The 17,103-nt window shown below is 42.4% G+C and overlaps 1 protein-coding gene across 3 annotated transcripts in view; it reads left to right on the top strand.

Moving 5' to 3' along the window:
- FNIP1 (folliculin interacting protein 1) overlaps positions 1-17,103 on the top strand; it is a 69,495-nt gene that overhangs the window by 31,789 nt on the left and 20,603 nt on the right. For 2 of the 3 annotated variants that reach the window (XM_042790071.1, XM_042790072.1), the window contains exons 3-8: positions 7,417-7,560; positions 11,817-11,917; positions 12,171-12,245; positions 12,775-12,866; positions 15,488-15,571; positions 16,555-16,626. In XM_042790071.1, coding sequence (XP_042646005.1) covers positions 7,417-7,560; positions 11,817-11,917; positions 12,171-12,245; positions 12,775-12,866; positions 15,488-15,571; positions 16,555-16,626 — 568 coding nt within the window. The remainder of the gene's footprint in view (positions 1-7,416; positions 7,561-11,816; positions 11,918-12,170; positions 12,246-12,774; positions 12,867-15,487; positions 15,572-16,554; positions 16,627-17,103) is intronic. The other variant, XM_042790073.1, reaches the window with a different exon arrangement.

A 17,103-nucleotide genomic window follows, 5' to 3' on the forward strand; every position in this document is an offset into this window, starting at 1 on the left:
TTATTTGAGATTGTTGACTGTGACAACAGCAACAGAATAAATGGCTGATAATGAAGCTAATATGGTTCCATATTAATCTCTCCCTTCTTTTTCTTTGCAAAGCGGGAGGGAAATAGCTGTATTCACCGTCTCTATGAAATGAGTACGTGAGACTGATGGAGGAAGACTGTTCCCAGGGTGTTCGAAATGCCCAGTTCTCATCTCTAGTAATTTGATATATTTCTTCTTTTTTTGTGGTATAAGGAAAGTTTGAAAGAGAATATATTGGAATGTTCGTTTGCCATGATAACTGCTTTCTGCAGTACTCAGATAATGTCATGTCAGGCAAAACTTGCCTCGTAAAACAAAACTTTGCAATAGCAGAAACATTATGCAGGTAAAAACGTGCAGAAGAGTCCTCGGCTCAGCTTGCTGCAAGCTTAGTACAGGCTTGTACAGTTAGCAGTACGTACTGGCCATTTTCAAGGAATTGCATTGTTTATTTTTCTCGCTCTTTATCATGATTTTCATTAACAAAGACACACCCTGCCTATACAAAGCCAGATCTTGGCTCTAAGCACATTCCAAAGCACTCTTGCCCTTTTGCAGCAAGATGTGTGTGGGCTGGGCACTCTCCCTTCTGAAAGGGTATCTGTTCACCACCCCACAAAAGCCAACACTTTCTGCATATCTCCTCTCACCATTTCCTATCGTGATTTATACCTCTGGATTTACAAATAGCACTGGGGGAGATTTGCAAGAGTGCTTAGCAGTGGCCAGACTGTTCTGGTTGAAGTGTAATCAGTCTAATGCGAAGAACCGAGAGGGTTTCTGTTTGCTTTATGTTGCTGTGCTCTTCAGTTCCCATTTTCTGTTGCTTATGAGACGTGAAAGCAATTATAATTTGAGTTGTATGCCTGCAGCAAGGTGAGATATACTTTGCTCTATTTTATATATCTAATCTCTACATATGTCAAGAGTGGTGTGCAGTAGACCAAGGTTGAACATGGCTTAGTCATTTGAATTCTGTAAGGGAAGGGATGGTTATAAAATTTAAGGAGCATCATCAGAGCAAACTTTTCCAGACACAGATGTTTCAAGAAATAAAACAGTAGGCTCTGACTTTTTGATGAGAGAAAACTGCAGAGTTGGTGCTCACACCAAGCTGGGCTCTAATTATTAAAGCATTACTAGGTTCGTATTATCCGTGAGGGAGATGTGACTATAACACAAATAAGGATTTTGTGTTTTCATTGGATATTCAATCAGCCTCTTCATGTCTGCCGTAAAACTAAATACCAGCTAAACAAGAATTTTGGGAGGCTGTTGCACAGAGACAGACAGAAGGCAGCTGAGAGGTTGCAGGATGGCCATGAAAATATCTGAGTTGCGCAGGAGAAGTAATGTTTTCCCCGGGTCTTGCTAGAGTTAAACTTGGCGAGCAAAGCGGAGCAGCAGTCTGGTGACTCGGAGGGCTGGCGGCCGCCGCACCGGGAATGTTAGCCGAAGGCTGTGCCAGGCGTTTCCGCCGGGGCCAGGCAGAGATCCGCCGTAGGCAGCTGTGGGCATTTGGCATGGCGGGAGGCAGAGAGATCCCCTTTGTGAGTCCTATACCTTTTTTGGTGCTAAGCAGGAGAGGTTCTTCCCCGGCTTTCCAGGGGATGGACTATTGATCAGCCGGGCTCTGTAAGCGGAGCTGAAAGGCTGCTGCCCTCACGGGCATCAGAAAATTGGGTAACTGAGTTCTGTCAGGGTATCCCAGAAGAGAGTGGCTGCCCTTTCCAGCCCTGTGACACTCGGTCATGAGCAAACATATGGGAACAGGCATTTGCATATTGCGTACATGAGGGCAGCGTGTGATCCGAGAAGTAGACATTACTGACGCCTTCACCAAACAGCGTCGGTCCACACCCAAACATCCACATCCCGTGGATTTTGGGGTATCGGAGTACTTCTACGGGCAAGCTCGTGGTTTGATCCACTGTCTCCTCTAGAGAGTTACTTCAGGGTTTGTACTTCCTTGTACTAATGAGTGTCTCACTTCTGGGGAGACGGTATTACTTGATTTGCAGGTGACGATGTTCCGACCTACGACAGATTTCTACTAGCAGACTCATTTCTGTGCTTGCCTGCTCCTTTTCGTTCCGCTCACACGTCTACCGGCCCCGCTCGCCTCCCTGCGTGAAGCCTCGTGGCTGTGCGAGGTCCCACACACCCCCACCCCCTTGGTTGTCCTGAGTTTCCAAGCCAGGAGCCGTGTGTGAACACAGATATGCTCCACCGAGAGCCGCGATACCGAGCCTGGTTTGAAATTCCAATCAAGCACGACAGGCAGCTCCTTTTCCTTTTTAAAGCGCAGGTGGCCCAGCCGGTGCTGAGCTTTCAGCCTCGGCTCTGCCTTTCCCGACCCCTGTGTGCTTGGCTTCTCAACCTTGACACCACGTTCACGCCAACCTTACGCGAAGGCCGTGCTGTGTTTTACCGTTCTGCTGCTCTGTGCAGCGCACGAGTTAAGTCGCCGTAAACGTCTGTGCGCAAAGGGGAGCTGAAGCACGAGGAGTTTTCCTCCAAGGGCCGGCAGTTGACTGGGATAAGGATGGCACAGACACGGTGCCACGAGGGAGAAGTGGGGAGTAAACCAGAGGCTGGGAAGGGGAACCTTGCATCAGGGCTTGCCTCGGAGCAGGCTGAATGAGGTCAGGGGCAGGGGTTAGCTGTCTCGTTTAACTGCTCAGTTTCCTTATTATGTTGTCTACTGGTGACTTATGACAAGACAGTGGTTACCCTTGGGGATTTGACTGAAGAGAGGTGCTGATGGACATGCAGAAAGATAAAGTATTTCCTAAATCTAAAGATGAGCCTAGAGGAAGCCATGGAACCCAGGGAGGAAGACGGGGTGTCAAGAGAGTGTGAGGAGGAAGAGGGAGGAAAGAAAGTAAGAGCCAAGCTGTGTACTGTGCTGAGCCAGGATCTAGAATTTGGGTAGTTTGGCTGAGGCGGGGGGAAAGACAAGGAGTCAGAAAAGGGCAGTGGCTTGTTTCCAGGACCCAGAGACAGAAGAGGATTTTCAGAAGCAGGGTTTGTTCTGTTTTTTTTTTTTTTTTTTGAAGAAATGAAAGAGTGGTCCCGGGTGCAGAATTTGAGATGTAGAGGTGCAACTGTGGACTTGGATTTGGGGAGCAAAAAGTTCACTTTGGCCATGCAACCTAGTTGTCTTTATCTTTGGGATAATTTAACTGAAAGGTCATATGATATTTGATCTCCTACTGCGGCAATTTCTTTCACTCCAAATGTCGTATTTATCCCAAAGTGGAAAAATGGCATGCTGTTTTAAACAAGCCAGGATTAGCCACGTGTTCTAATATACTTCAGCACCGGATAAATGTTGAACAGCAAATTGCTTTGAGGGATTAGTGATTGGATAGTGAGCCTTTTGCTTTTAGGTGAGTTGTGTGAAATGGAGACTCTGGTCTCCATCGGGCTCACAGTGGACAGGTTTGCAGTGAGCCAGGCTGAGCAGACAGATAAAGCTGCAAGCACAGAGACCAAGTCCCACCTTCTTAACTCTGCTTATTTTCTCCAAACAGAAATGGAAGAATACTAGTGGAGCAGGGGAGCGTAGGGTTGTCTTTACTTCTTCCACTGACCTCTGAGTAACTGAGGAATTTGACATCTCTGGAAGTAAAGGGAAAATGTAGAACTTGACAGCTGCATTTTAAGAAAGATACCTGGATTTTTACAGCAGCGCTTGAAGGGAAGGAATGAATGCCTGTTCAAGTTACTCTTGTGTCCTCGGTGGATACATATATTTAATTACCCATTCAGACTGACGCATATTAATAAAGCAAAAGAGTTAATTTATCTATTTTGGAATAATTTTTCAGCTTTGCTGAAAAACCTGTTCTGGAAATGAGGTACAGAGTTCTTGAAGAGAGGCAGCTTTGCTTGGAAATACAGATTTCTCTATCACTACCATGACTGTGGTATTTGAGCACCTGCTGTTACAGAGAGGTAGAAAAGAGTAAAGCATATGATGACATTTCTCTTTCCTTCTGTCACTCACAGCCCTAACACACATGCACACAGTCTGGATTTAGTTCAACATACCAGGCTCCTTTCAACTTTCTTATTCTCCCCAAACTAAAACTTGCCCAGCAGAAATTCCTCTTCCTGTGCACAGCTCTGGGCATGTTCTTTCCACTTACCGAGGAATTTATAGACCTTGTGGCAAAGAGTTAAAGGTCTTTGCTGATAGAGGTGGAGAAAAGAGATCCCAGAAGCAGAACTGTAGAAGAAAACTACTTCGTACCCTGTCGTTCTATAAAGACGTTTTACTCTAAGTTATCTTCAGTACTGCCTGATAGGTCTCCGAGGCTTTCAGCAAACCATGACCTCTAATGTAGGAACTGGGACTGCCAGGAAGTCTTTGGAGCTGGGCGATATCTGCAGCGAGTTGGCAGGGAAAGAACAAAGAGTGTGACCACAGCGGGGAGAGCAGCGTGGCAGCCAGGAGCGGCGGCTGCCCACGGCAGCCTTCCAGCAGATGTTCTGCTCTCCAGCAAGAGCGAGCATTGTGGAGGACTCCAGCAGCGCACTGCCTAGGGGGTCTGATTTGGTGCAACTATGTCTATTTGGAAGGAAAATCCACAACTTTGAAACTTTCCCTTGTGCAGTTCTTAAATATTTTAGGTTACCTTTTTATTTTTGGAAACCTGGCTTGAATATCTTTGGAATATCATATTGGAATGCAAGTAATCCCACTCCTTTGATGCCTAATATCTGCAGATTTGTAGCATCTAAAATTTCATTGACATTTGGAGTCAGAAACTGCAGAGGAGAGAGGGACATTGCAGGTACTTGATCTCATTGTCCAACAAGTTATTCTTAAGCGCATGCTAAGTTTGTAAAAGAGCAAACGCCGAAATTCGTCAGCGCTCTGCATTTTAGGAGGGATTTACTGTTCACAAGCTTCTGAAGAGTGGTATCTGAAAGATCCTGACCTCCTTTACAGACTCCTTGCAGGAGTCCTGGTTCATTAAACTCCACTGCAAAGACCAAACAGCGCTTTTCCTGGTTTGCTATTTAAATTAGGCAACTATTACTTCAAGATACCAAACTCCCCAGTGGATCCATGGGAAGCTGCTGTGCAGAAAAATGCAGTGATATTGAGAAGAAATTATTTAAAAGCAAGTAATTTGCAAACGTAGCCCATTTTTCTTAATGCACAGCATTTTTTTTTTTCACCTGTAGAAATGCATTTACTGGCTTCACAGTCTCAAGAAAGCTTAGTTATAATTGTAACTTTTTAGAAGGAACTTTCAACATCTGATGGAAAATGCAAGCTGAAATGTGGTTTGCCTGCAAAAGCTTCTGTAACCCTGTGGATTTTATGTGGTTTTATCACATGATGCTTGCCTAGCCGAGGACATTGTTGTTTGTGTCAGAGATAAAATGCAATTCTAGTTCACGAGTTCCTACTGAAGTCATATGATGATCATTCACATGTTCCAGCCATTGTGTACTGTGCTCAAGCCACAGATACGAGCTATTAGCAAATCTACATATTGCATGAATTCAACGTACTCACCATGATGTCGTAACGAGAGGATACTACTATGGGAGGCTGTATATGTCAGGAAAGCCCAGGACTCAGCGGCTAGTGAATTCTTCCTTCCCCTCTGCCACAGAATTAGTGATTTGTTTGCACATTTTTTCCTTAAGGCTTTCTGCGGCAGCAGCTCTCTATTGGGAGCAGCAGTGCAGACAGCCGCATGGAGCTCAATAATCCCTCACATTTTCTGCTGTTTTCTCACCCACAGTTAGGGCCAAATAGAAGTCACCTGTCCCTAATTGTGGGCAAAATTTAGCCAAAAAGAAAAAGTAACCCGCACAGCCTAGGACAGAAGCATGAGATCCCCATCTTGTCCCTCATCAAAATCCCTCCACAGCAGTAAGGGCAGTTGTCTTTTTGTACAGTTGTTGCTGATTATTGAGCGGAGTCATGAAGTTACCACCCTGTGCCTTGGGTATTTCACACTTTTCTTTATGCCTTTTCCTTTTTTTTTCATAGCTATTAAAGGTTGAGACATGCTTATGCTTTTGAATGAAGGGGGAGCTTGTGATGTGGACCTGTGAGTCCAGAGATGAAGCTGTGACATGTAACAGCACTTTTGTGTTTCCCTCTGTCCCTTAAACCTTGCCTCCAGTAGGGCTTGCTTTCAGCTTGCTCTTACTGGTTTGGTGATTGCACAGGAAATGTTAATTCAGAAAGTCCTAGGGCAGAGTTAGTGGGCAATTTTGAGCAGTGTAGACTATTTCTGTCTCCTAGTGCTGCCCACTAGCAAATGTAAATAATGCCAACCTTACGTGGGTGTGTTGAAGTATAACGATTATATGAAAAATACGTTGAGATCTTTAGGTGAAGAAGGTTGCCCAATGCTAGTGTAAATGGCATTAACTAACGTGGATGCTGGTTCTGCTTGGGATGCAGAGATTCGCAGGGGAAACTGCAACTGTTTTTAAAGAGTGAACGAAACAGTAGTGGAGCATCTCCTGTGCCCGTGATTCATAGTACTGCATGGGTAGCGTGGATGCAGATCCTACCCATCCTGTGTGTCAGTTCCAGCTCCACCTGAGCCCTCCTAACTCCCTTTTTTACTACGTTTTCTGTCTGATTCTCTATTAGAAATCACCCCTTGGACCATTTCTCCATCATGTTGTGAAACTTTTCTGCTTTCTCTGTAATGCTTATTGTGATTTTCAGCTTTGTCCATTTTCAGCCTCACTATTCCCTCATATTGAAAACGAGAGGAACGTGTCATCTCTGTGCCACTCTTTAAAAAGACCAGGGGACTTAGACACAGCTAGAGAGAGATCTATAAAAACAGGATCTTTTCTCTCTGCTTATCTAGTGAGTCCCTCTTGAATTCTGTGGTGTTCTTGCTCGGTTACACCTAATCAGCATGTTTTCCTGTACATCGTGACTGGCTCCCTGTCGTGATCTGGCCGCCGGCGTTGCTCTGGAGGGCTGTGCCTGTCCCAGTGCGGTGTCACCTCTGTTCCAGTGGGCACTGGGAGCAAGGTGAAGACAGTTCAAGCCTACTGTTGCCATCCTTCCTTTAAACGCCTTGGTGTCATCCTTTCTCCTAATCCTGGGTCTAAAAAAGTCATGTGTAAAGCTTCAGAGGTGGTTGGCTACTTAGGAAAATGGATCGGGAGTGACCTGTTAGCTCCTGGCTAGTTGGAAGGAAAACAGCTCAGCTTGCTTTTGTACAGCCAGGCTGCAAGTGACATTAATACATATTCTGTTAACTGCTTTCCTGGGGCATAAGCCTTTCAGCTGTTAAATATCTTACCTAAACAGGTCAGCGCAATGCTGCTAAACAGTGATTTCAGGTCGTGGGTATTAGTGTGTTACATATGTTGTCTGTATTTCAGAAACTCTGCAGTGATGCTCAGGTGAGAGTTTTTGGGAAATGTTGCCAACTGAAGCCCGGAGGAGACAGCTCTTCCTCCTTGGATAGTTCAATCAATTCATCCTCCTCGTTTTCTGATCCAAAAGAACAATGCCCAAAATACCAGGTGAGTCACTCTTCTTCTTTTTTTTTTTTTTAATAACCCATGTCAAATACTAACGGCAGGCGAGGTACTGGATGTTGTAAAATACCTGAAATTAGAGGCTGGCTGTGGAGAGCAGTTTTCAGTCAAAATTAGACTTTGGTTCTGACTCAGTAATGTTTAATTCTGTAGGTTTGGGTTTGAACAAGTCTAAAAGCAACCAGCTGGCTCTCTCGGGATGTGTCTTGAATGGCAGCGATTTCTCCAGGGCATTTGTTCTGTCTTATGACCCGGGTGATAACATTCATTCAGTACAATCAGAGTTGGCACAAATATCTTATCGTGGTATAGATGAGGTAGTTTATTTTCCTTTATTGCCAAATGCCAGGGAAATAACTGAGAAACGCACTATCTATAGGGGTAGTCTGTCTAATAGCTTTATAACAAGGGATTCAGTGCACTTAAGTTACATTTTACATAAGAAATTTTGGCCATGAGAGTAGTTAGAGTCATCTGACACGGATATATTTCTGTCATCTCTCCTTCCATGGATCACAAGTGTTTTATATTAAGCCACCCTAAAATAGAAGTAAGTCCTTCCACCCTTTGTAATGAAGTAATTGTGTGTTTGAGGGAAGCTCCTATCTCCACAACCTATTCTGAAGTACAGTACTACTGATGTCTTAATCTACCGTAGATATAAATGAAGAACTCCTCAGTACTGACTTTCCCACTGTCACGTTAGCTCTTGCTATATTTGGCAAGCTGCATATTCTTGTTTTCTCTTTCTCATCACACTCTTTTCCACAGCTTTAGTAAGGTGGCTGAAGATCTGTTTTCCATTCCTCCCTTCCTGGAAGGGCATTTAGCTGCGGTTATGAAAGGAAGAGACATTTCTGTCAGCAGCTTCCTTCCAGCACAAAATAACCTCCTTCGTGCATTGTGTGACCAAGAAAAATGATGCCCCCCACTATCCAGAAATTGTCTCTCCTACCAGGCAGGCTCTGTGCAAACAATGGTCAACGTTATTAAAGGAAATTAATTTTAGTGGTTGGCATGACAGTGTATTTTAAAGCTGTGGAAAGTTTTCCCTTTTAAGTCCACATTTCCTCATGTGTATCACTTAGTCAGAAATCTTACTGAGTTGAACTGAAATGATCTGTGACTATGTGACCAGCTCAGAAACTATGTGAGAAACTTTCAGTGTAAGTTGGTCTTCCACAGCGTGTAGTGTTGGAAACTATCTACTGCATTCCCTGTACTCCTTCCAGGCTTCCCCAGCAAGTGAGCAGAGAACCATAAATACAAGAGTTCTTTACTGCACAGTAAAATTTGATATTACCTATGCAGAAAAGCCAGAGTAAGTCTGTCCAGACCCCAGTCAGCCTGGTGTTTCCTATCTTCTAACTGCTGTGACTGGTAACCTCAGAAGTTACTTAATGTATTTGCAGTATTTATAAGTTCTTTTGTTTTTTTGTTTTACAGCTATAAAATAGAAATCCAAATAATACAATGCTATAGGGCTTTTTAAAGTGGTTCTTTATATATCCTTGTTTAAATACACTTTGACTATATATGAGCAACTTTAATTGCAAGGTGAAGTACAGGGTTTTGTTCCAGGCTTCAGTATTTTTAATGATGTTCTGTCCAGATCCCTCACAAATGTGATGAGAATCCATGAAGCTGAATATGGTTCTGAGCTTGCCCACAACTGTTTGCACGTTTTGACACTAGTGTTACCTCTGTACCTGCTTGTCAGTGTATTCTGATTTGTTGATCACGACAGTTAACATTTATTTCTGTACTGTGTTTTTAATTTGCATATATACTTAGTTATTGATAGGACAATATGTACAGTAGTGGGAATATTAAATGCTGTAAATATATTCAGAAATGTCATTTCCAAATAATGCAAATTTTACTACCTCTCATATGCTAATGTGTGATAACAAACACTTGTGGGTATTTTATGATAAGTTTTTATGTGAGCTTGTAAATATGACCTAGGGAGTTGGTTTGTGTCCAAGCTGTCAGTGCCAGAGGTTGTGCCCTTTTTGCCAGATGCTCCTTGGCTATTTTTTGTTTGAGTTTTTAATATTTAACCCCTTTCCCCAGTTGATTGCACTCTACTTTGGTCTTAAGTGACCTTTATTTTGCAGCATTAAAGGCCCATATAGTTGAGCTGTAGCAGTGTTTCCATGTTAAATTCATTAAATATGTGCATCTTCTGTTATGCATGATAAAATTATTGTTATTAAGTGTAGATGAAATGCCAGACTGAAACAGGCCACGGGTGCATCTTATCACGCTCTTTGCCTTCAGCATTGCTTGTCTCCATCTTTCAGAGGAAAGGGAAACCCCTATAATTAAATTTGAAAGCAGCTGATTTTCACTTGCTTTTTTTAATTCGGCTTCCTGACAAAGAAAATCAATACTTAATCTTAAAGTATTTTTCTTCAGCTTTAGAATTGGATTTTCACAACAACAGAAGGTTGTAAGCAAAACCAACCATCAAGGGCTTGACATTTATTCAGAATTAGTCCTTCAACTGGAGATCTGCAACAGATTTAAAAATAATGATCGTAACATTTGGCTGTAGTAATTTGCAGTGTTCTTACTTCAAGATTTCATGACGCTGGCAGACCTATCATTTCCTAGATGCTTATATTTCCTTGGAGCTGCTGGGTCATTCTGACTGATCTCAGAAGTCTAGCTTTTCTGGTACTGCCTACGGTGCACCAAGGCAGTATGATATCCTGGGAGGTAAAGATGGAAATTTCTCTGAGACCCAGCTAATGATCAGATTTTGTCCTGTCACATGAACACTAACAAACCTTGCAATTGTATCCTCATTTTTATAACCGTGGTTGCTACTTTTAGTCATCCCCTATCTTTCTTGCAATGATAGCAGATTTCAGAGGTTAATAGTATGTCTGTTAAAGTACCATCATCTTAATTGAGAGTGCTTGAGAAGAGCTAAAAATTGAAAAGTGTTGTAATCGTGTTGTCTTTTGGCTGATTAAGATTTCCTTGTTCCTGCCCTTGTTCTGCGGGCTAGTGTGAGCAGAAACATCAAGTGGTCATTTCCATATCACTTCTTTCTGCTGGGAGGAAGCCGTGGTGTGGGCACCCCATCCTTGGTTGTGCTCCAAGCTCACTGTCTGACACTGGGCAAAATATTCAGATATATTCCAAGCCTGTATAGGAATCTGGGTGAGGATCCTGGTTGTTTAGAGCTTGAGTAAGGGAGATATGGCACTTAGCATTTTCCAAATACAGGGTTATTTCTGTGACTGGTTTTAGGGACCTTTTGGAATGATTACTCCAAGGAAGTGTTACTAGTTACCATGCACCACAAAGGAAATGTATTGCTGTCTTGCAGAGTACCTCGCCTATGAACTGCCTGAGCTCTGTGAGTGAGTGATCATGGTATCTTAAATTATACAGGGCAAGGCACAGATGAAGAGCCAGCACTAATGTTCTGCTAGCCTAGAGATGAAACAGCCCTGGATAATGGGACAGTAATCTCAGTCATTGAAAGTATATAAATAAGATGACTGTCAGATGAGCAGTCGTCTCCAGTTGATTGCCCTGAGTAACTTTTTAATTTTAGGGTTTTGTCTGCAGCATTTGATCTAGCCTGTGACGTGGCATAGTGACGTGCCTCCTTTGTATTTAGCCAGTATGCCTTACAGCAAGCTCTCACCAGCCGAGAAGCAGGAATTGCACAACTTACGCCCGGCATCATGATGCTACAGTTCTTTGCTGGTACCATCACAGGAGCACCCGGGGAAGATGCATGAAACATAAAATACCATCCATGGATAGTTATGAATCAGCCTTCATCAAGAAAGCACTGGTCCACCTTGGCTCCAGTGCACAGTCTGGATAAGATCTTCAGTGAACTTGTGATTCTTGTCAAGCAGACACACAGTTTAGACTTAATGGTTCTTATTCAGCAAAGTGTATTGCCACACTCTTAAAACGTTTTAGTCCCCCGATTTAACACAGTTTCAAGCTGCTTCCCCTGATGTCTGTAGATGGGTTAGGTTTGTTGGATTATTTTAGTGGTTTAGCTCACAGCCAATGTGAAGATCACTTTCTAGGCTAGCATTATCCTTATTGAAATGTTCAACGTAGCATGTTCAGCAGTGTTACAGCAAGATATTTCGCATGTTTAACTTTTCAATAAAGAATATTTTTCCTTAGAAGCACACTTCTATTAAAGGCAATGTACAACTAAAATGCCTAAAAACAAATGTTGGTGGTTTTTTTTGCAGGGTTCTCGATGCTCCTCGGATGCTAACATGCTCGGAGAGATGATGTTTGGCTCTGTGGCCATGAGCTACAAGGGCTCCACATTGAAAATTCACCAGATCCGGTAAGATTAGTTTTTTACTGCTGGTCTTTTCAGAAGACTTACTCCTCAGTGCTAATGTACAATGAATCAAAAGCCACGAGTGCAGAGTAAAAGGAATTTCTAGGTTTGCTTTAAGGTGTTTCTGATGTCGCTTTTGACACAAAAGGCTGTTATGTTGTGTTTAGGTCTATAGAATCGGGAGGGTTGTGAAATGGAAAGCAAAGCCTGACTTGGCACTGTGTTTCTGACTGACATCTTCCTTTTTGTCCTCCAGCTCACCTCCTCAGCTCATGCTCAGCAAGGTTTTCACAGCTCGCACTGGAAGCAGCATCTATGGAAGTCTGAATACGTGAGTCCATTACAAGTTGTATCTATTGCACATAAGCAGATGAACGTAAGAACACAGAAAACTTTTTTTGGACCCTCCAGATTCTTGATCTAGGAAAAAACTTCTTGTTCCCTGATCTGTTCCATCCTGTCACTAGTGTCCTCACCTTTCCCTTGCGGTTGTCTTTGCCTCAGTTTGCTTTAAGCGAATGAATGAACTGTTCCTTTACTGCTGATACAGTGATGCTTGACATTGTAAGGTACAGAGTACCTGCAACCACCAGAGGAGAAGGGATGAGGACACTGAAATTGGAGAATTCAGTCCAAGATGAAGAACAAGGTGTTATAAAAACATCTGGCTTCAGAGGGTTCAGTGTTTAGTTTTCTGTGTATTAATTGTCCCTGAGAACGTGGCTTAGGCTATGAAAGTTTCTTCTAGTGGAAGCCCACGTTCTTATCTTTTCCATTCCATTCAGGCTATCATGAAGTAACGCTATATTCTGCTGAAATGCAAATCACTGGTTTTGTTGTATGTTTTATGTTTGTTACAGGCTGCAGGACAGTCTTGAGTTCATTAATCAAGACAGCAACACATTAAAGCCTGACCACAGTACAATTATGAATGGACTTCTTGGGAATATAGGTAATTACAAACAGATTTTATTTCCTGATATTTTTAACTGAGTAATCATAGATTATAGAATATGAAACTCTTCCAAATAGAATCAAATTTAAAAAAAAAACAAAAAAACAAAAAAACAAACTAATGAGGTAACAGAAAATAGAAAATTAATGTTGGTGGGGTTTGGAGAAGAAAAAATCGGACAGTTCAAGGAATTAGCATTGGTTCAATATATACAGCTGTATATAAAATAGATAATAGAAATATCTAGATTTCCTTAAGTTCAAGCACAGAATATGTTGGAAAATAACAGTCTCTAGAACTTTCTAAGCAGCGTATCTCAGATCAGGGAGGATTGATTCTGCCTGGCTCAGTTCCCCAGTTTTATTTTCGTTAATAATTTTCACTTTGTTCTGTACTCTGGCCACCTGAGCGCATGTGGCCGCCTGTTTCGCACTACTCTGAGTTAACCTTGCACAGTTGCGCTGGAGTTTCTGATCAGATTAGACAGAATGTCTTTTTGTTCTCTCCTCTCTCTCTGTGTCTGACCCTGGAAGCTAAGCAGTCTTGAAAAACCATCTGGCATCTTTAGTTCTCGGCCTTCATGGAAGTGCTGTGGGCGAAGGCTCCCTGAACGTTAGATCACAGAGAAGGGAAGGTCGTGGCTTTTCTCCTTGGGGACAGAAGAGCTGATAATGTCCTCCAGTGCTTGGTTGTCCAGTGTAGCAGCCTGATGAGCTCTTCAGCACGTCTTCCCTTTCCCTTGGTTTAGATTGTTGGCTTTCCAAGCAAATGCCTGTTGTAGTAGGTGGGATAAGGGGCTTCTTTTTACATTTGCTTTCCAGAATATTGATGTATGTAACATACAGTTTTCTAGGGTTGGAAGTAAGGAGTGAATTTGATGACTTTGTTACTCTAACTGGGTTTCTGGCTTTGATGTGGTCCTAATTCTTATTGGGTGTGCTTACGTCTCTCCTTCACACTGACTTTGATAAGGCTACACCTAAGCATGCGCTTAAATGCTTTTCAGGCTCAAAAGCAGTATACCTCGTTAAAATCATTCCCAATAGTCCATTTATAAGGGAACCAATTAAAACTGTAAGAACCTATTATCTATTAAATGTTTCCTGAATTTACTAAATCAGGAAACTTTAAAAGGTGCCTTTCCTTAATTTTCACGATTCCTTTCAGTCTTCAGTTGTGATTTTTCACAGTGCATGAGTGAACGAGGTGCCTGATCTAAGAGAAAGGAACTCACGTCATCTGCTTGTAGGGTTTTGTTGTGGTTTCTGCCTGGCAAAAGTTTGCCGTATCACCCGTGTGATCTAAGCTGCAAGTTCGAATTCAGATACTGCAACTATTGGGTGTGAACTCAGTAGGATTTAGGTGTAGCCAGTGCCGCACGTTCATCGGCTCTGTAGGAGGGTGACCCTTCCCCGCCGGGCAGAGCTGGCCGGGAGGCCTGGGCACCTCGGTGCAAGGGCGCGCAACGAGAAGGGACGAGGTCCTCTGCTCGAAGAGGATGCTGAAACTTTCTTTGTAACTGAGCTGCACAAGTTTTCGGCCGGTTCGCTGGTGTTTGTTGACAGTTCCCGTTTCAGCGCAGGGGGAGGGAACCGCGGGTAAAGCGGGTAAAGAAGTTAATCTGTAACTGCAGCATTTCGAACAACTGCGTTCAGTAGCAGACTGCTCCTGACTCGCTGGCGCTCGCCAGCCTGTGATAGGAGAAGGGTCTATGTGTTTTGGTTGGGGACTATTTACAAGCTGCTTTTTTTAGATACGCTGTGTGGTTTGGTTTTTTTTTGTTTTTTGTTTTTTTTTTTTAAAAAAAAAAAAAAAAAAGCAGCACTGGTCATGTCCTTTCCTTTAATGAGTGAAGACCTAACAGAATGGAAGGGGGCTTTGTTGTGAGGCAGCCTTCATGTTTTGCATAATCTGAAAATTTTGAGTGAGCAGTAGCTTCAAATTTAGGAGGAGGACTGGCAATTAACTCATTAAAAATACCGATGCATTTTTCCTGTCTCTGTGTACAGTAAATACACTCTTTCCCTGGTATATCTACAATCCAGTATTACTTTTAAAATGGACTACTGAGACTGCTAACATTTATTTTCTAATGATCATTTCACTAAACTGATGCACTGACTATTCTCAGAACAACTACTTCAGCCTATAATTTTCTGTTGGTTCTACTAAGATGAATTTCTGCCTGCCTTTTCCCCTTTCCTCCCCGTCATCTTCAGCAACAGAGTTCCTCAGCCACCCCACCAGCGTGGATGTTAAAACAAACATTGTACTCCACAATGAATCTCCCGTTTGTGATCAAGTTAGGCTTTGAGCCTGCATAAATTAATCAAAATAAAAAAAAAAAAAAAAAGCGCCCTCGGAGAGAAACCCCATCCGTGTATGGGAGACAGTGTAAAGCTGGATCTATTATTTTCATTCTATAAATACTATATAGACCAACTGTAAGCTGTATCCTTGAATCGACGTTCTTGTTGAGCGCAAGAGCTGTTCCCCTGCATACGTTGGTCTGCATTTATGTTGGCTTCTATCTTCTCCCTGCCCTGGCCCCCTCCCTACAGACCGTTCTGCTTTACTAACCTCATTCTTTCATGTGTATTTTACGTTTTGCCATGTAGGTCTTTCACAGCTTTGCAGCCCTAGGCGGGCATTCTCAGAGCAAGGTCCGCTCCGCCTGATCCGGAGCGCCTCTTTCTTTGCAGGTTTGCAGTGTGCTGTGTGCTGTGCTGTGTGGCTAGTCTAGCTGGTGTGACAAAACTGCGTGGATTCGTAGTTTAGCCCTGGAAATAAGATTATAATCTTGTATTAAATACGAAATGGACAGTGATGTCTGCTCTCTTACCTTTTTGGATACATGCTTTAAATCCCCAGGGGACAGCAGGCACTTTAATAGTCCTCTTCGGAGTTAGTTGGCTGTGTTGTTTTGTTTTGGAAACTTATATATTTAATGGTGGATTTCATAGCTTTGGAAACAATATTTCACAATAGTGTCAAGCTATTTTGATCTGGACTTGTTTCAACCACACTGTAAAAACTCAAGCTAATCAAAGTTCATTTAAAATTGACATTTCTTGCTCTTAGTGGCTGGGTCTTATTTCCATGGCTGAGTAGCTTTTATTTCACACACATATTTGTAAAATATATCACATTTAAAGACTGTTGAACCCGAGACACTTTTGATCTTGTGTATATGCAGACTGTGAATCTGGACAGCTTACGGCTTAGCTGAACAACCAATTCACCACTCACAATTTCAAAGTATTTATTTTCTTCAAGACAGCATTGTAAAATCCTTTTAAAATTATATATACAATACCTGAGAAAGCTGCTATAAGAATGAATTCATGTTTATACTGGTTTTGGTGGGTTTTTGTCTATATGCTGAGTGCTACCTACGTCCTTTTGGTACATTAAAATTTCATTGAAAAATATCTGTGTAAGGAAACCAAGTGTACTAGTTTTAGCTTGTACTAGAATAGGTGTATGAACTTCAGAAAAATATGCACAAGCTTTTCAGAGAAGTGTTTTGCCTTGTTCAGCTAAGCAGCCTTTCTTGGTGATGGCCTTGTGCAGTGCTGTTGATCTGAATTAATGAGCATGTTTTTGTTTCATTAATTACGTGGAGATCTGCAAACAAGAAAGGAACTGTACATTCCCCTGCTAATTGGTATTCCTTGTTTTACAGTTCATAGCAACCCTATGGATATGCCAGGGCGGGAGCAGAACGAGGACAGAGACAGCGGTATAGCGAGATCTGGTAATGTCAGTTCCGTGGGTTAACCCTGTAGACTCCAAAAATATTCAGTAATATTCATCACTGAGATGTCTAGACATCATCAAATAGTTTTTCCTGTGCTGAAATGTGATTGTTCTGCTGTGTTATATATAAGCATCAATGCATACCTATATGTATACATATGAATGTTGTAGGTGTCAAGGGTGTTGCGTTAGGAGCCTCACAGAGGTAACCTGAACAGCAGTGCGATTTATTAGAGCATGCTGCAGATAAGCAAGCCAAATTAAGCACTCAAATGAGTTTGCAGCACTTCTAAACGATGCTTGTTGTCATCTCCTTTCCAAATTGAGGACGGTAATGTTAAAATATGAATCCGCTTCCACAATACCCTCTCCTCCCCCCAGATTCAGGATATTGGGTACTTCAGGTTAGGACTGGAAAGGCTGTTGAAGGATGTGATTAACGTTACACCTTTCCACGAAGAATTTATTTCCTGAT

Source organism: Tyto alba, unplaced genomic scaffold (genome assembly GCF_018691265.1).
Source record: "Tyto alba isolate M040663 unplaced genomic scaffold, T.alba_DEE_v4.0 Super-Scaffold_17, whole genome shotgun sequence".
In the NCBI taxonomy this organism is placed as follows: Eukaryota; Metazoa; Chordata; class Aves; order Strigiformes; family Tytonidae; genus Tyto; species Tyto alba.